General features: G+C 48.8%; 1 protein-coding gene across 2 annotated transcripts in view; it reads right to left on the bottom strand.

Moving 5' to 3' along the window:
• Window positions 1–304: 304 nt before the first annotated feature.
• The window catches only part of LOC147460282 (uncharacterized), a 49673-nt gene continuing 30477 nt past the window's right edge, over window positions 305–19500 (bottom strand). Inside the window, exons 1-6 of one of the 2 annotated variants that reach the window (XM_086511365.1) lie at window positions 4240–4712; window positions 3993–4136; window positions 2243–2344; window positions 1802–1857; window positions 1015–1137; window positions 586–946 (exon numbers count right to left, since the gene is read on the bottom strand). In XM_086511365.1, the coding sequence (XP_086367491.1) occupies window positions 766–946; window positions 1015–1137; window positions 1802–1857; window positions 2243–2344; window positions 3993–4136; window positions 4240–4617 (984 nt within the window). In that variant the 5' untranslated portion in view covers window positions 4618–4712 and the 3' untranslated portion in view covers window positions 586–765. Of the gene's footprint in view, window positions 320–585; window positions 1138–1801; window positions 2349–3992; window positions 4137–4239; window positions 4713–19500 lie in introns of those variants that run through there. The other variant, XR_015187955.1, reaches the window with a different exon arrangement.

The raw sequence follows: 19500 nt of genomic DNA on the forward strand, positions 1-19500 counted from the left end.
GTAATGGCAAAGGAGGAGGAGCTAGAGGAGAGAGAGCCAAACCAGAGGAGGAGGGGAAGGTAAGGGGGGGATTTGCAAGGACGCCACTATGAATGGTAGCCACTTTGATTGGAAAAGGAGGAGCTTGCCTTGTCGGGGTGATTGGAAAAAGAGAGGCTTGCGTTGCTGAGGTTTTTGGTAGAGGGAAAGGAGAGTTGATCAAGATCTTTACATCCAATTAAACCTTAAAGAGGCCTTGTGGATATGTATATGCTAGGAAGTGATGATAGCACTCCATGTGACCCGTTGCATAGTTGTGCTTTGCTTATGTGACTACCAACTGCATATATGCATGCATAAAACAATTAGTAGGGAGCTAGTGCAATTAGAGAAGTACGAGTAGAGGAAAATAAATGTGAATCCATTAGAAACATAGGTTATAACCAATCCCACATCCTACAAATTATGCGAGTTGCCCATGGTCAGTCAAAGAGACAACTCATTGATAGAAATAATTATACCAATAGAGCCCAATCTAACCATGTTAAAGTTACCCCAAAAGGTTGCATCAAATAAAAGGATATTAGTTATTCAAGACCATAAATATTGCCACATCGAAGGCATAGACTTGAACTAGAAAGAAGAGCACAAGGTGCTCAATTTCAAAATCAAACATCAACAAAAATGACATGGAACTCCAAGTACATCAAGCAACTAAGAGATGCATTCTTTTGGTTTCTTTGGCAGTGATGATAAGTAAAGGAAATGTGTTTGGAATTGAGGTGGTCAAATTTTGATTTCCATCAAAGCTGCAAGTGGACACAATGAGGGTGTGGGAAAAAGGTAGTAGTGCCATACCAATAACGAGGGTACTACCATGAGGAGAATGATATACCGCCTTATAGATAGTTGGGTTGACTCATCATTCAATTTGTTGGTAAGCTCATTGTTGACTGTAATCCATCTCCTTTCGAAGGCATAGGGTGAATAGTATCACAATGCACATCTCTAGATTCAGCTACACCACCACCCTACAAGGATGGTAGGGAAGGATCCATATCCAAATAAAGAGAGTCCCATTTGATGATGCCAATGGCTAACGAGAGCAATGATTGCGTGGGATGAGCATAAAAAGATCCAAAATGTGTTATCAAGTATCTGCAAAAAAAAAGAGCTCTCAACTGATGTGTTTGCGAGCGAGTGTGATGATAGCATGGTCTCTCTATGCAAAATGCCAACGCCTACATCTCAAATGCAATTGTGTTAGGTAGGTAGGAATGGACGTAAGTCTATAGGCGCCAGCTGATACAAGAATGGTATGCATGATCTAGCAATTGGACTATACAGAAACTAGGGGAGAGTTACGTAAGTGAGATGGATGCTTTCATCTCGTCTCGTAGCAAGGGTGTTGGTCAATGAGGAAAAGGACCTGAACTAGTTCATCCCACATTCCTACTACATGCACCTTGATGTGCATGTATCTTTTGCGTATTTATATCCTATACTTTCCCATGGTCACAACTCCTTATGCATTTAACAAATATAGCTACCAATACCAAGCATGGAAAAATCTCACCCAATTGGAACATTCATGCCACATTAGTACCTTCCTCAATGATATCAACAAATCCCAATGTATTGTACCCCTACAAAGAGAGCGCGCGAGCTAAACGCGCTCACACATCTCCTAGAGGTCTATAAGACCTCTCTCTCTCTCTCTCTCTCTCTCTCTCTCTCTCTCACACACACACACACACACACACACACAAAATAATTTTTTGTAGGGCTTTGAGCTATTTGTCCTTCTTTTTTTAAAGATTACCTTTGAAAAACAGAATTGCAGTTTAAATTCTGAGAGCAAAGTGACCAGCAAGGCTCCTTTGCAAAGCAAAACAACAAAAGGAAAATGTTGTCAATTATTGGCACAACAGCTTCAATCCAAGGCATAAGCTGCAATTGACAAGACTCGTGATTTATGAACATGCTACAATAACTTCTCTTTCACAGTGCAACAAGACCTAAAATTGCTCACGGAAAAAGACGCTCAGGTGCCCCAGATCAACAAAAAAGAAATTATTTCAACTGCCCTGTATTGCATGGTTTTGGGGTATTCTATTTCCTTTCGCTAACACATCTCAAAATCTATTTCTTCAGAGATACATTCTATTTATAAAGAACCTTTGCACAATCACTTATGCTCTGTCTTCGAACCTGCAACTGCAGCAGTAGTTGCTGCTGTCATGGCAGCAGTTGCCACGCCTACCTTTGCACCCCCTGTTGCTTTAATGACAGCTGCTACTTTGGCAAAAGCTGCCACTGCCCCTGCTGCCACTGCTCGTAACGCAACAGATATCTTTGCTTCCATCTTGCTACATAAGGCAATAACTAGAACGTCTCTCTCTCTCTCTCTCTCTCTCTCTCTCTCTCTCACACACACACACACACACACACACACACACACAAAAACACACACTGTGAGGTGCAGCATAATTGAAATGGTGAAGATCTAGTTTTACACTTTCTTTCCTTGCATTACTGATTCCTTTAAGCTTAGATGATGGTTCCTTTTACTTTTCCTTGGAGAGAGGGCAATAGAGATGTGTAGAGGGAGAGAGAAAGAGAGAGAACAGGAGAGCGACGCCCGATGGGGTCCCAACCAGCCCTCTCAAGGGTCCCCCACACCGTTGCGGATGTGGTATTTGCTTTAGATTGCGTATGTGGAATGTACACACAATGCAATACCTCGAGTGCAGACTCTACTGACTCGAATGATGACAATCGCCGTAGTAACTCCTCAAGACGAGGCACCTCTGAGGCTGATTTGATGCACCTTTGGATCCTTCTCGATGTGGGATTGCAGATGGCCACCAAGGGGCTGATTTGCACTCCCGATGTGAGAGGAATAAAGGGCTGAAAACACAGATCTCAACGATGCCGATGATGGATAGCAATGGTTTTCCAAGCCGTTCCGCCGCAGGAAGGTGGGCTGAAAATTGAAAACGCTGGACTGATTTTCTTCTGGCTGCTAGCGCTGGGCTAATTGGGCGGAAATCTGCAAGCGATGGGGCTGAAATCCCAAAACACTGGCTGGGCTGAAAACGCTAGGCTGAATGCTGCAAAACGCTGAGGGCTGATCTGCAATCCATTAGCGCTAGCCACATCTGACTTTGATCGCTTGCTCTCTTGGGTCTTTTATAGGGCTGAAATTGCATTTAAATATTTCTTTAGGCTTAGGTAGGGCAATTCGTCCACCACACCCAACAAATAAATCATAAAAATGATTAATTTAAAAGTTAGGTTGAGGGGGATCCAGTTGGGGTGAAACTGTCGCACATCTGTCCACCCGGGAATCCGATCCATGCGGGGAATGGCTCGTTGGATTCCTCTAACCTAGAACTACATGCACGTCATGCCAGATGCCCACCAAAGTGTAATAACATCTATCAAAATGTGTGTGCAAACCATTTATGTTCCAAAATTGGAAAACCTAATCTAATGAATTTGTCTGGACATGGAAGTCATGCGAACAGGCTCACAAAATTTCCGTTACCAATCCTCCTACTATTCTAAACACACCTATCTAGGAAGAAGGAGAAAATTGGCTCTGGAAGTCGATGAAACATGTCCACGTGGCACACTGAGCCATGTGCACAGGACACACACACACACACACACACACACACACACACAAGTCTATATTGTCCTTGGCAAGGAGCCATACAAATCAAAACATATGTACAAGGACTCCAAGCTCAAGGTGGTCTCTAGGAGTCACGGAGGACGGACGAGTGCGGTGGAGAATAATGCCAAGTAAACCGTATCAAGAACAAGTGGCAGCGCTCTTCCATTGCATTGGAGGAGCCGACTGAAGTACCCCACTGACTAAGAAGAGTGTGAACTCAGTCAGCCAAAATACCACTGAGTGTATCAGGGGAAGTGGGAAGCTGACCACCAATAACATGCAAACATCTAGCCTTTCAAATCATCCACAAGGTGCCTTCAACTACGGTAACGAAAATCAGCTCTAGGGAGTGAGACTCAAAAGCATGTATAGAATCTGGCAACATCACCGATGTGCCCCATTGGTGGCCTGGATCTGTTAACAAGAAAAGGGGATCCTCTTCTTCCTCCTCAAAAATAAGGTGAGAACCCGGAACCTGGAACAGCCAACAAAGCCCAAGAAACAAAGCCTCTGCAAAAACCCACGTGACAGAGCAGGGCACAAACTGCACGCCATGCCATATGCACATGTGGGCAAACCCAAAAGCACTGGCTAATATTCTCATCCACATGTAAGGTGCAATGAAAAGTCCGATCATAGCCAACACTGCCAATGCATGTCCCCATTGGCAAACCAGTATGAACCATCAACCACGTGTAGTAAAGAAAACGGCTGCTGATCCATATATCCCAGAGGCAGGAGCATGAGATAGGCCAGCATTGAGCCAACAGTCCAATCGTGTAAGCAGACAATCCAGACTCTGCTGCTGCAATAAAAACAACCAATGCTAGAAGGATATTCCAAAAAGGAGAGTGTCTTGACGTTGATCCGCAGCTGAGGGCCAACACCACAGCCCCGCGATGTCCATGAGGGAGGACTGCTCTCCCAAATCCATAACTGCTACAAGGGAGCATCATTACGTGAGAAAACGGGATCCGCAACGCAGCGCTTGCGCACGAAGTGTCACAACCAGTCCAAGAGCAGGAGTCAAGCACAATGGTAACAAACTCCAACCTCAAGGATGTGGATCGGTCCACCAGCCACGACTTTACAAAAGAGAGGGGGGCAGGGGAGGGGGGGGGGGGGGGGGGGGGGGAAGAGAAAAAAAGCACCAATGGCCCAGTAGGGCCATGGGGAAAAATATGGAAGTCTGCCTTTTCCTCAAGCACATCTGTAGTAGGGTCAAAACCGTGATGCTAATGTCGGAAGTAAGCTTGAGCTGCTTTGATGCCGAGTGGGCTCTTCGAAATCACCTTGGTCGTCATATCTATAGACTCGAACTCGACCTGGTAGTACCCTCTCTCGAAGATTTGGACATTAGTGATCTTGCCCACATCGGACAAAAGACGGGCTTGTAGTAAATCACGAACTTCGCCCCGACTGGGCCGAGTGCCAATGATCTTACAGATAACCGAAGTGGCTTGCAAGCGCTCCACTTCGGCCATCAAGCTCGCTTGCTCTTCTGGCGAAAGAGCAAGTCGAAGGGCCGGCTCCGCGGTGTCGGAGCGAGGGGGCTTCTGTGGAGTCCCTCTGAGGTGGAGCAGAGGCCGCCATTCTGTGTCTGCTGCTGAAAAGATAGGGGCGTTGGTGTCGAGGCGTATACCAGCAAGCTGAAAAAACAGCCTACAGGCAGGCGGAAGGCGAAAAGAGAACAGGAGCCGCGGGGGTGAGTCGGAGGGCTGAGGCCAAGGGGCGGGCAGGTGCAGCGATGGCAAAAGGGGCACGAGGGAAGGCAAATGAGGGGGGGGTGGGCTGGGGCAGCGAGCGCGAGCAGGGGGGTGTCGGTGGGCTGGGGCAGCACGGGTCTGCGGGAGCAGAAACAGGGACAGTGGGCAGCGCGCGGGGGGTGGAGCAGGGCTTCGTGAGCTATAGGGGGGGGAGAGGATGCGATGGCGGGGGGGTGAGCGCAAGCAGCAGCGAGCTCTCAACTGCAATCTTCTTCTTCTGATGTTGCTTGTTCCGGAATTCGGAATCTGTTCTTGATGGTGATTTTATTGAGATCTCTCTAGTCAATGCACATTCTCCAAGATTCGTCTTTCTTTAGTACTAATAAAACCGGAGAACAATAAAGTGAAGTACTAGACTGGACGAGACCCTTTTCAAGAAGGTCTTTCATTTGGTTCATGATTTCTTCATTCTGGGCTCAGCTAACACTGTAAGGTGGCCGGTTCGGTGGTGTGGTTCCAGGCATCAGACCAATAGTGTGGTCCTCAAGATGAGATAGAGGTAACTTGCTTGGCAAGCCTTCTGAGAAACAGTCAGCATGTGTGTGCATAAATTCCGATATGTTCGTTCGTTGTTCATCATTCAATTCTTTCAAATAGATCGAGTAAACAAAAAGACTGGATTTCATTAATTTTGAAATGGCCGAAGCCGATACAATAGGAACGGACTCGCTCTTTAATTTTACATCAAGTACAATTTTCTTGCCTTCTCATTGGTCAAAGTCGCTTTGATGGCCCGATAGTCGACCACGGCCTTGTTCTTATGGTACCAAGGGATTCCTAAGAGGACGTCACACCCTTCCAAAGGCATGATGTAAAAGTCCTCGTGCCCTAAATACCCCTGACAATGCAAACGAAGTTTTCCAATGATAGGTGTAATGGCTACATCCTGTTTGGGCGCCGCTAGAACTGCCTCCGTCGTTGGTCCCATCCTATCGGGCGTAATCTTGAGTCAAGCCACCAATTCAGGTGAAATGAAGTTGGCCGTGGCTCCTCCATCAAAGAAGATGAGGGCTTCTTGATCTTTTACTTTGCCCCATGCACGGCAAAGTTCCGTACTTTCATCCATCTCGCTTAGGTCGGTTCCCATGTAATCCGGTACGAGTCCTGCTTTCATCTTGCCTTTTCTGCCACGTTCTTCCACTGCTCTAGAACTCTAAGGCCTGTCTTCAATCTGTCCTCATTGTGCCTTTTTTAGGCGCCAATTCAGGTGAAATGAAGTTGGCCTTGGCTCCTCCATCAAAGAAGATGAGGGCTTCCTGATCTTTTTACTTTGCCCCATGCGCGGCAAAGTTGTTCTGTACTTTCATCCATCTCGCTTGGGTCGGTTCCCATGGAATTAGGTATCAGTCCTGCTTTCATCTTGCCTTTTCTGCCACGTTCTTCCACTGCTCTAGAACTCTCAGGCCTGTCTTTAGTTTGTCCTCATTGTGCCTTATTGGGGCACTTTGCAGAGATGTGCCCTTGTTTCCCACAACCAAAACACGTCCCCTCTTTGCGATAGTCGGCTCCCTGCTCCGCAGTCAAACGGGGTCGTGCATCCTTCTTTTTCTGGGAGTTGTTCTTCTTTCTATTGTCGTTTGTCGAGGTCTATTTGGTCCTCTGAGTCAAAACTTCATCAGTGGGGTAGGTCAAGTTACCCAAATGTATCGAGAATCCCCGCTTAGTATGTCCCATCAGTCGTTGTATGGACTCGGACTTTTGTTCAAGGCAGTAATCTCCAATCTCTGTAGGGAGTCCGCAGCAAAACCGCTCAATTTGTTCTTTGAATGTGACCTTCTTAAACGAGGAGGTCGGTAGAAAGGAATCCTAAAACCTTTCACAACAGACATCCAAAGTGTCACCATTGGTCATCCGAAGATGGTTCCAAGCGGTTCTCATATCTAGTCGTACTCCTTGGTCAACCAAGAAGAAATAAAGAGTCGTTTGAACTTCAACCACTTGACCGGAGCTTCTTTCCTCAGAAGAAGAGTGGACCACCATGTTCGTGCATTTCCCTTTAAAAATGATGCTACCCTCTTGATCTTGGAGTGCTCTGAGTAATGCCCTCCGGAGAAGGCTACATGAAACTGCTGAATGAAAGCCAAAGCCTTCGAAGCATCTCGGAATCCTAAAAAGGATTCAAATTTCACTGAATGCCCTTGTTCCGTGCAACTAAAACACTTCCCCTCTTTGAGATAGTCAGCTCTCTGCTTCGTAGTCAAACGGGGTCATGCATCCTTCTTTTATTGGAAGTTCTTCTTCTTTCTATTGTCGTTTTTCCAGGTCTGTCTGGTCCTCTGAGTCAAAACTTCATCAGTGGGGTAGGTCAAGTTACCCGAATGTATTGAGAATCCCCACTTAGCATGTCCCATCAATTGTTGTATGGACTCAGACTTTTGTTCAAGGCAGTAATCTCGAATCTCTGTAGGGAGTCCGCAACAAAACCACTCAATTTGTTATTTGAAAGTGACCTTCTTAAACAAGGAGGTCGGTAGAAAAGAATCCCAAAACCTTTCACAATAGGCATCCAAAGTTTCACCATTGGTCATCCGAAGATGGTTCCAAGCAGTTCTCACATCTCGTTCGTACTCCTGGGTCAACCAAGAAGAAATAAAGAGCCATTTGAACTTCAACCACTTGGTCGGAGCTTCTTTCCTCAGAAGAAGAGTGGACCGCCATGTTCGTGCATTTCCCTTTAAAAACGATGCTGCCCTCCTAATCTTGGAGTGCTTTGAGTAATGCCCTCCGGAGAAGGCTATATCAAACTGCTGAATAAAAGGCAAAACCTTCGGAGCATCTCGGAATCCTAAAAAGGATTCAAATTTCACTGACTGTCCACCCTCTTTAAATTCCTTTGTCTCCTTGTTCTTATCTTCGAGGAAATTGTAGCGCGGATAATGTGTCGTGCTCTCTACAGTGGGTGGTCCTCAGTGCAATGTGCGTGACAATCTCACTTAAACAGACTGAATCTCCCTCAAAAAGATGAACAGAAAGGAAACAATAGACGTCAACAGAGCTCTCAAAGACACAACAGCAGACCGGAACATATGACTCGACTATCTCCAAGACTGATACAGACTCTGGCGTGGCAGCACACTCAGCTCCAGCCCAGGACTCTCAGGTACAATCGGGTGTCGAGGCTCAGATGTGTCGGGATGGTGCAGACGTGCTCTGTGTCAGACTCTCCCTAGACGACTACGTGCAAGATAAGATAGATCTGCCCCAAAAATGACTACTCATATGTACAACCATAAGAGCCACCAACGGCCCATAAAGAACATCATCTAAGTCTATCCCCACTGGGTGGCGGTGGTGACCTGGCCACGATGTCCACTAGACCACCCTGCCACGTGTCTGCCCAAGTGTGAACCGACCAGACCAAAGGCCAACTGACCAAAGCCCAACTATAAACTACTGTCATATGAAAGTGAAAGTGACACTGTAGCAAGCTACAGGTTGCCCGCCACAAGTCCGCTGCCCGTCCCGGAGAGCGGAACTGATGAATTGAAATAACGGCGCTCTACTGTTGGTGGTCGGATGATGGAGGAGGAGGTGGCGGAGGCTGATAGTAAGTTGGGTAAGGAGATGGAGGCCAAGTGTATGGTGAGGGGTAGTGGCCATGAGGAGGGTACATCGGGTATGGAGCAGCAGGCTGCGTCATGTTTTGCGGTTGAGTAGGTGGAGCCGGTGGAAACCCAGGAAACGACTGCGCAGGCTGCGAGGGTGGAACCGGTTGTTGGAATCCTGGGAAGCCGTAGAAGTGTTGAGGATAGGATGGAGACTGGGAGGGGGAGGCCATAGAGGGACCCTAAAATTGTGATGAGACCAAGCCTGTTGGTTTAGACTCCATTCTGGTAGGATTTGCTTTTTCTGCTGTTTGAGAGTCCCCTGAATGTGCTTTGGACACGTCCGTCTGTGTCGGTACCTGTGGTGCCAATGCAGGAACTTGCTGAGAAACCGGGGTTGTAGTTGTAGTTGTAGCTTGAACTGCCTGTGAAATGGCTACAGCTTGGTATTTTGCACAAGAAGGACATAGTGTATGTACCACCGGAGAGAGATCCTGAACTGTTGCAGTCATATCATTTGCCTCTTTTAACTGTTTTTGCTGAGTGTGGACGATATGTTTGAGGTCCACTACCTGTTGAGTTAAGATTCTTATACGATCCTGAGATGTAGCAATGAAATTGTCCCTATCCATCGCTCGTTGAAGATGCGTTTGCACTTCCCTTGTCATACCGTTGTAGCAAGAGCGATGCATACCGTTGGTACCTTGCAATGAGAGTGCTGCATTGATAATCGTCGAAATGGCTCTTCTGTCTGCCACTAAAAGTCTGTCAGCTTTAGGTGCAAAAGTCTTATACATGTTATGTTTGTCAGATGTAGGCGCCCCAGAGCTAGATGCCCCTGCAGTATCCTTCAGTGCCCCAGCAGTAAGAGTAGTATGTAGTGCCGGCGAGACAACTGGATGTTGTGTTTTAGTGACGGCAACACTACTCACAATAGGTGGTGTGAAAGTGGAGGTGGCCACAGAAGTAGACATACGCACTGCTGGTGCTGTAGTATGGACGTCCGAGATTTTGACCTGCGATTCTGAGAAAGGTAGTGTTGCCAGCTGCGCAGATGAATCTTTTTGTACCTTTGCCCTCTTGCGCGAGATGCCCTTTCCTTTTGCCATTTTGGAACGTTCTTGCTCTTTCGGATCATCTGGAAGGGTGAGAACTGCCTTTGCATCCGGCTTTTGCTGCATAATCTGTACCACCCAAGACATAATAGGCGCTGCATAGCAATTGAACTTTTCCGCTTTGCCTTTGCGTTGAGTCCGAAACCGCTTTGCCCTGTCCTGTAGCGCTTTAAACAGCAAATTGTGAAATGGGTATGGCAGGCAATGGTAGAGACAAAAGAGAGCATCGCATATTGCTGGAGAACCTGGAGAAGATGAAACCCCTGATCTTTCAGGTGCTCGTAGTAAAAAATAATACTGTAACACTGAATACAGTTGCCGACTCCTGTGATAGTCTGGGTGTGAGTCCAACAAAAGTTCCTGACAAGCATTTGCCGTTTCTTCTGGTGAAAGATTCGAGAAGGTTTTTGTTGCGGGCAGAGGTGTCAGCACAGTCAATATTCCCATTGCCTGTCCGATATCCTCCGCCGTGAGTGCGGTATCATTCAACTTTGGAAAAGTTAGCAAGAGGGAACATAGCTTGGCAGTAGAGATATTGGCAGACAAATCGGTCTCAACCAACTTTTGGAGACCCAAGTGTATCAGTTGTTGTTGAGAGAACACCTCCTTCAGTGCTGGATTCGGAGCCTGTAGATGATATATCATAATTAAAGGTACCTTGGAGAGAGCACCAGACGGGCGAGGCACCTGGAGAGTAGTGACTCTGTCAACAGTGGCTGACTGTGGTGAATCTTCCTCAGAAGATTCCTCTGAAATCTGCTCTGAACTGGGAGTATAGTCTGATTTGCTGTCAGAACCATCCCCATATGCAGAGGACTCGTCCTCCGATTGTAGATGCTTTTCCCTGTTTCGAGTACGAACCATCTTACTAGACTGTGCGTGGGCTTCCAGTGAGAAAGTTGAGTAAGCGGTGTTGAGGAGCTCAGGAGACCTTGCCGCTGATTTGTGAACTGTGAAGACTCTGTGCTGCTGATAAGAAGAATTAGGCTTGAATGAACCTTATATTTACGCTAAAGTAGCTTTTCAGTATTCTTATCAAGCTGCTTTTATTTTTAGGATTTTTATGTTGCTTTTGCGCAAGGCCAGGCTAAGGCGAGGAAAAAAGCGATGGAAAAGGAAGGGCGAGGGCGAGGAGCTAAGACGGAAAAAAAAGCGGCCCAGGCATGGGCTAGGGCGAGGTAAAAGGGTGAGGGCGAGGGCGAGGGCGAGGGCGAGGAGTGGGAGGGGTAGGGCGAGGGCGAGAGGTGGAGGGGCTAGGCGAGGGAAAAGGGCGAGGAGCGAGGGTAGGAGAGGGCGAGGGGGTGGTAGGGCAAGGGCAAGGGCAAGGGCGAGGGCGAGGGCGAGGGCGAGGAGTGGGAGGGGTAGGCGAGGGCGAGAGGTGGAGGGGCTAGGCGAGGGAAAGGGCGAGGGGCGAGGAGGTGGTAGGGTTAGGGCGAGGGCGAGGGCGAGGAGTGGGAGGGGTAGGGCGAGGGCGAGAGGTGGAGGGGCTAGGCGAGGGAAAAGGGCGAGGAGCGAGGGTAGGAGAGGGCGAGGGGGTGGTAGGGCAAGGGCAAGGGCGAGGGCGAGGGCGAGGGCGAGGAGTGGGAGGGGTAGGCGAGGGCGAGAGGTGGAGGGGCTAGGCGAGGGAAAGGGCGAGGGGCGAGGAGGTGGTAGGGTTAGGGCGAGGGCGAGGGCGAGGAGTGGGAGGGGTAGGGCGAGGGCGAGAGGTAAGGGGCTAGGCGAGGGAAAAGGGCGAGGAGCGAGGGTGGGAGAGGGCGAGGGGTGGTAGGGTTAGGGCGAGGGGGTGAGGGCTAGGGCGAGGGCGAGAAAATAGGGGCGAGAGGTGAGAGGGCTAGGGCTAGGGATGGTCTAGGGCTAGGGCGAGAAAATAGAGCGAGGGGTGAGAGGGCTAGGGTTAGGGCGAGAGTTTTAGGGGATGGGAGAGGCCGGGGGTGGGAGGGTTAGGACCAGGGCTAGAGGAAAAGGGGTAGGACGAGGGAGAGAGGGTGAGGGGGAAAGGGCAAGGGACTTGCAATTCTACATAAATTCAGGGCTTATCCCACTAAGCTCAACTAAGCTCCGCTGCAGAAATAGTAGCTTATCATTAGTAGCAGACTGAGCACCACCAAAGGCGCCTTGATTTGGCAACTGTCCCCACATCTAATTTCTAGAGGGGATGTGAAAGTTAGGAGAGGGAGAGGGAAAGGGAAGGATTAGGACAGAGGCTAGGGGAGTTGGTTCAGAGGAGAGACAAGCTGAGGGGAGGAAAAAAAAAACAGTTAGTACTAATCATCAAAACTATCCCAGAGACCTTAAAGATAGAGTAGACCAAAAGAATAACACGCATTGATAATATCGAGTTAGCAGAAAGAATCAGCAATTCATAAACGCGAAGTATCATCCTACATAAATACCCCACTCAAGGCATTTATAGCTTTATGCATCTCCAAGAACTGAGTTTGACTTGAGAGCAAAATCTGAGAAAAGGAACTTATTCAGATCGGGGAGATTAGGTTATGTCCAAGAAAGACAAAGATTGAAGACAGATAGAGTGAAGATAGAGTTGATCAAGTCCAGAAGCAACCTATGAGCTTAACCTAGACCGCGGAAGGAGAGCTGCCTAAGGAAATTTTCTAAGAGAGATAAGATAAATCGGAACAGTAAGATGGGAAAGATAGCGATTCCAAAGTTATTTAAAGGGTCAGGAGTCTGCAAAGCTCAACACCTTCTCTGATTGTCGTGCGGTTAGACCCTTGAGCGTCTCTCAAGCATGATAGCATTTGATCCGAGATCCATTGACCAAAGACAGAGAAACTCCTTCGAGAGTGGCTAATTGTACTGCACCATGGGGTAGAATCTCTATCACCTTATATGGTCCTTGCCATGCTGGGACCAACTTCTTTGCTTTTTTCAGAAACTTGGCCTGATAAAGTAGCACCAATGCTCCTTGTTTTATTTGCGGCTTCCTGAGATGGCGATCATGCCAGGCTTTACGACGAAGCTGCTCTGCTTCTAGGGCCAGTGAAGCCAAACCACGCCTTTCCTCCAAAAGGAAAAGACGAGAGACGGATGCCGACCCCAAATTTCCATTGGCACGAAGACTCCCCACTCGCGGGGACCCTGAGTTGAATTCGAAAGGTGCTACCGCTTCCAAACCGAAAGCCAATTGAAATGGAGTGTGATTGGTTGTGGCTTTGAAAGAAGTTCGATATGCCCAAAGTGTACCGTGGATAGCTTGAGCCCAAGTTGATGGATGAAGATGACATGCTTTCCGCAGGAGTGCTATCAGAACCTTATTAGTGCTCTCTGCCTACCCATTTGCTCTAGGGTAATAAGAACAAGATTTTCTGTGAAAAATCTTGTAGTTGGCCAGCAAGGTAGAAATTGTTTCATTCACAAAGTGACTACCCCTGTCACTGGTGATTTCCAATGGACATCCAAACCTGCACAAAATATTTTCATAGAGAAACTTGGCTACTGTAGTGCCAGTGCAGTCCGTTGTTGCAAGTACCTCTGCCCACTTTGTTGCGTAGTCGGTAGCCACCAAGAGATACTTCCGATTGCCGGGTTGGGCAGAGGGAGTAATTGGGCCTACAAAATCTATGCCCCATCTCTCAAAGGGCTGCCATGCCATAGAGACCTGCAGAGGACGGTTTGACTGTTTGCTTGGTTTAGGACCACAATGCTGACATACATCACATACCTTTACATAGACAATTGCATCGCGGAAAATATAGGGCCACCACAGGCCACACTGGAGAATCTTTTGTGTAGTAATATGGCCAAGGTAATGGCCACCAGTGGGACCACTATGGGCATCCTCTAAAATATACTTGACCTCGTGAGGGGAGACACAGCGCCTCAGAACACCATCTTGCCCTGATTTGTATAGCTGGCCCCCAATGAGAGTGAAAGGCCTAGACTTCAGCAACAGGCGTCTCTTCTGTAGGGGAGAAGCATTCTCTAGGTAGAGGCCACTAGAAAGCAGATGCAAAACATCGCCGTACCATTCCGGTGTAGTATCCACCTTAGGAGACTGCTATCAGGAAAGTCGTCAGCAACCCCTGTTGCTTCTTCACCAGTGTGAACGCGAGAAAGGTGGTCGGCGAGGACATGATGTTTGCCGGGCCTGAGTACCACTTCGAAATCGAACTCTTGAAATAAAAGTAGCCATCGCCATACTCTACCTGCAACCTGCGGCTTGTTGAGCAGATATCAGAGGGCATGGTGATCCGTAATAATTGTGAAGTGGACCCCTAATAAGTAGTGCCGAAATTTTTGCAGAGCATACACAATGGCTAAACCTTCCCTTTCTGTGGTGCTATAGTTACACTCTGCCTTGGTGAGTAGGCGACTTGCATAGTGAACAGGGCGATCCAGGTTATACTCCTTACTAGGCTGGGTCAGCACCGCACCCACAGCCAGTTGACTGACATCTGTATGCACATGAAAGGTGAGAGACCAATCGGGAGCTACTAAGATAGGCGCCTCAGTGAGGCGTTTTTTAAGGTATGCAAAAGCTTCAGACTCTGCCTTTGACCATTGAAAGGGAACAGCAGCACTGGTTAGGCGGGTCAGGGGTTGAGCCACCTGTGAATACATGCGTATAAACCTGCGATGATACCCTGTGTGGCCTACAAAGCTCTGTACCCCTTTTGGGTTGATGGGAGGTGGTAACTTTAAAATTGCCACAATCTTCTCTGGGTCAGGAGCTAAACCTTTAGCCGACACCACATGGCCTAGAAGTGTGCCTTCAGTAACCAAAAAATGACATTTGTTAGGATTTAGCTTTAGGCGTGCCTCTCTGCACCTGAGGAAGACAGCAGAGAGCTGAGAGAGGTGTTCCTCTAGGTTTGCCACTGGGGTTGAACATTGAGCACCTGAGAAGGTCGAAAAATCGTCCATGAAGATGCGAAGATGATCCGTAAGCAAAGGACAAAAGATGAGATATACTACCCTATTGAAAGAAGGTGGGGCATTTTTCAACCCAAAAGACATTCGAGTGTATATAAAAATACCCCAGGGAGTCACAAAGGCCGTTTTCAGTTGATCACCTGGATGGATGCCCAATTGATTGTATCCACTAAACCCATCCATGAAACTGTACAATACATGCCCTGCTACATCTTCGAGCACACGCTCAGTGAAAGGTGTTGGGAACCCATCTGGGATAGTTACCTTGTTTAGAGCACGGTAATCGACGCACACGCGGATTTTGTTGGATTGCTTCTTCGGCGCTATCACCATGGGTGATAACCACTCACAGTGCTCCACAGGTACTATGATCCCTGCCTCTTGCATTTTTTCTAACTCTGCCTTAACCGCCTCAGCATACTTTGGGTTGAGCTTGTAAGCTCGGCCTCTTACAGGCTTAGCCCCTTCGACCAGAGGTATAGTGTGGACACCCAATTCTGGTGGAATCCCCTCTAAATCCTTGTGTGACCAAGCGAAAACATCTTTAAAAGAGTGAATGAAGGAGACGACCTGATTGAGTAGTGTGGGATGCTCCCATAAGCATACTGCTAGCAGTACGTGCTGAGGGTTGTCAGGATCTCCCAGGTTGACTTCTCTGACCGGGTCTGGGGTTGTAGCTGGAGAGGGTGCTTCTGAAGATGAGAGGTGAGCTGCTTCTTGGAGCTTCAAGACATCATGAGCAGGGGTTTGATCGATTGGAAACTCTGCATACTCTTCTTGTAACCATCCCTGTGGGAGCTCCTCGAAGAGCAAATCTTCTGATGCAGACAACCTGACAGAGTGCTTTTGAATGGGGTCCAATTTGGGAGATGCTCCAGGAAGGGGGGAATCTTTTGCTAGCGCATGCAGAGGAGATTTCTTCCCCCTTCGGTGATGTGTGATAGGTTCCCCAAGACCGAGGGCTTCCATCGGCGGTTCATTCGACGCATGAGAATGTGGGGCTGACACACTTACTTCTTCGACTGTTGTACTGTCTGTAGGACTTTGGACATCGGTGTCCTCCTGAGGATTTTGAAGAGAGAGTGTAACTGGCGGCACATGTAAGTTTTGAGTAGAGACCATGTAGCATGGCAGCGAAGCGGTAGCTTCCAACCACTGTAGCAGGTCCTCGTCAGACCCGTCAGGTGGAATGGGCTGCTCCGGGTTAGGGTTGGACTGTACTGTCAATGACCTGTACTGAGCCACTGGATCCATCCCTCCTTCAAGCCGGATTGGTTGCATTTGGGAGCCGGGAGTGGATATCCACATGGCGTCGTTTCCCCAATCATGAAGTGCCTTAGTATGCCGCAACCATGGTCTACCAATCAGCAAGGGAAATCCTCCCTCCACTTGAGAAAGACTGACCACCACAAAATCCAAGCTAAGAGTGAAGTCTTGTACCTTCAAAGGCACCTTCTCTATTATGCCCACAGGATAGACTGTTCGTTGGTCTGCCAATGTAACAGTGAACGGAGCAGGGCGAGTAGGCTGCAGACCTAAGGCTGACATGGTAAATTCGGGCATTAGGTTGATTCCAGACCCGCCATCCACAATGACGCCTGAGAACGACTGCCCTAGAATAGATACAGTAAGGCGTGGAATTTTATAATCGGTGAGGGGAGTAGCCGGATATGAAATCATGTAGGACTCCAGGGGCTGCACAGGTAGGTGCCCGCCACTAGGCCCGGTACCGGGGTACAAAGATTGAATTATTGAGAGTGTGTCACTTCTAAGAGTTGCATCGAGCCGAAGCATCTCATAAAGAGATATTTGCTGAAAGGTGTTCTTCAAGATTGCTTCCGCAGTGGGCCCATCTTCTACAACCTGGGCCTCCTCGGAAACTTTGACCTGTTGCAAATCAGCTACTGCTGCCAGGAAAGCTCCATCAATGTCCGAAAGCATAGAGATTGGCCTATTCTTTGCACCATTTACGAGTGCGCCATTTTGAACAGGTTGCTGAAGTGTTGGACCGGATGGTCCAGTTGGCAACCTTAAACCCAGGGCTGCTCTTTGTGCTCGAGTGAGCACCCCAGTAGGCTCTGTTGCTCGTTGTGGCTGAACTGTATGTGTAGCAGGTGCTGGCTGAGGAGTGGTGTTCAATGTGATTAGATTGATTTTCGGGAATGTAAACTCTTGTTGATTTTGATTTGGGCCTGAAGAAGAGGATGCCCTTTGTTTGAGACAATCTTTACTGTAGTGGTCCTTAGACTCCGGACAATGTCTGCAAGGAGGAGACCCCTTCCGAGAACACAGAGGGAGTATCTATTTGAGGAGAGTTGTTGAAGAGCTTCCTAGCTCCCTCTATTCTAGTAGCAGCTGCGATGAACTCGTCGAGGGTGGCGTCGGGTCGGAGACTCTCTCGGAGTTTTTGCTGAGAAGTTTTGGGAAGCGCCTTCTCCACCCACTTTTTAACCATGAATTCACCGGGTTGTTGGGGAAGCTTGGCCACCAGTGACTTAGTTTTAGTCATAAGCTCCGCAAAAGTCTCCTCAGGCTTGAGCACCATGTTGGCTAACTCATCCAACACCTTCTCTTGGTAGTCTCCCGGCCTAAAAGCTGCACAGAACTGCTGTCTTAAGGCTGCCCAAGTTGCAAAATGGTTCTCTGCAAATTGGTTGTACCACTTATCTGCTAGGCCATCCAGGGTGGATGGAAATAGTACCAAGTAAGTATCTTCTCTGTTCAGCCCACGTCCCCTACAGAGAGATACAAATCTTCTTGCATGGTCGTCAACATCTTCTGAAGACAGCCCTTTGAAGGTAGGGAACTTGATGTTCACCTTGGCCAAAACACTAGCTAGTGGCTCCATGATTTCTTGATGAGTCTGTTGCACAATAGCTTGCTGTAGCAGAATAGGAGAGAGCTTTTCCGGAGAAGGTGATCGCGAAGATGGGGAACCTGATGACGAAGGAACGGGTGAGAGCTTTTCCGGAGAAGGTGATCGGAAAGATGGGGAACCTGATGAAGGAATGGGTGATGTGATATGTGGAGGTATAGGTGATGAGGTTGAAGGATTTCTACAAGGTGTCAAAGGTCGTCTTCTGTGATAGTACTTCAGAGGGCTCAGTAGTGGGCTTTGACGCTCAACTGACCTCCTTGTATGTGTCATGCAGTGACCTCCAATCCAACCAAGCTTTGGGCAAGAAAACCTTGAACTGGCTGAAGACTGGTCGAGACTCTACTAGACCAGACAAGTGACTAGACCAGCTGGACCAGGGACGAGGAGGACTAGACCAGGATCTAGACCAGGCAAGTGACTAGACCAGCTGGACCAGGGACGAGGAGGACTAGACCAGGGTCGAGGGGGTCTAGACCAGAGACGAGGGCAAGTTGGACCAGGGTGAGAGGGGACCAGACCAGCAAGGCGAGAGACTAGACCAGCTAGATTAAGCTATCAAGGGTGAAACTGGACCAGACCAACAGGCTGCACAGGCGAAGCGAAGAAACCAGCTACTCAACAGAGTGAGACTTCAGTTGAGGTCCCACCGTGATCGCCAAAATGAGAGCACCTGTAGCGCGGATAATGTGTCGTGCTCTCTACAGTGGGTGGTCCTCAGTGCAATGTGCGTGACAATCTCACTCAAACAGACTGAATCTCCCTCAAACAGATGAACAGAAAGGAAACAATAGACGTCAACAGAGCTCTCAAAGACACAACAGCAGACCGGAACATATGACTCGACTATCTCCAAGACTGATACAGACTCTTGCGTGGCAGCACACTCAACTCCAGCCCAAGACTCTCAGGTACAATCGGGTGTCGAGGCTCAGATGTGTCGGGATGGTGCAGACGTGCTCTGTGTCAGACTCTCCCTAGACGACTACGTGCAAGATAAGATAGATCTGCCCCAAAAATGACTACTCATATGTACAACCATAAGAGCCACCAACGGCCCATAAAGAACATCATCTAAGTCTATCCCCACTGGGTGGCGGTGGTGACCTGGCCACGATGTCCACTAGACCACCCTGCCACGTGTCTGCCTAAGTGTGAACCGACCAGACCAAAGGCCAACTGACCAAAGCCCAACTATAAACTACTGTCATATGAAAGTGAAAGTGACACTGTAGCAGGCTACAGAAATCGTACTGGTTGGCTCTGTAAAAGTGTTTCTTCTTCGCTACTGCTGCTCGCCCCCCCCTTGCTGCGCCATCGCTACCCTCTCCCCCCCCCCCCCCCCCCCCCCCCCCACTCGCTGCCCCTACGCGCTAACCTCTCCCCCCCCCCCCCCCCCCCCACCCGCTGCCCCTGCGCGCTGCCGCCCGCCCGCTACCCCCCCCTGTTTTCGCGCTGCCCCAAAGGCTGCCCGCTGTCCTCCTCTCGCGTTGCCATCCCCACCCCACCCCCCCGCTCGCTGCCGCTTGTGCACCTGCACATTACCCGGCTGCCCACTTCGCCCTCGCCGTCCCCCCATCCCCCCCCCCCCCCCCCCCCCCCCCGTCCTCTTTGCTCCCAAAGGTTTTCTGCACCTGGCTCGGCA

This window comes from Adiantum capillus-veneris, chromosome 4 (assembly GCF_014529385.1).
Source record: "Adiantum capillus-veneris isolate H3 chromosome 4, ASM1452938v2, whole genome shotgun sequence".
Taxonomy (NCBI): Eukaryota; Viridiplantae; Streptophyta; class Polypodiopsida; order Polypodiales; family Pteridaceae; genus Adiantum; species Adiantum capillus-veneris.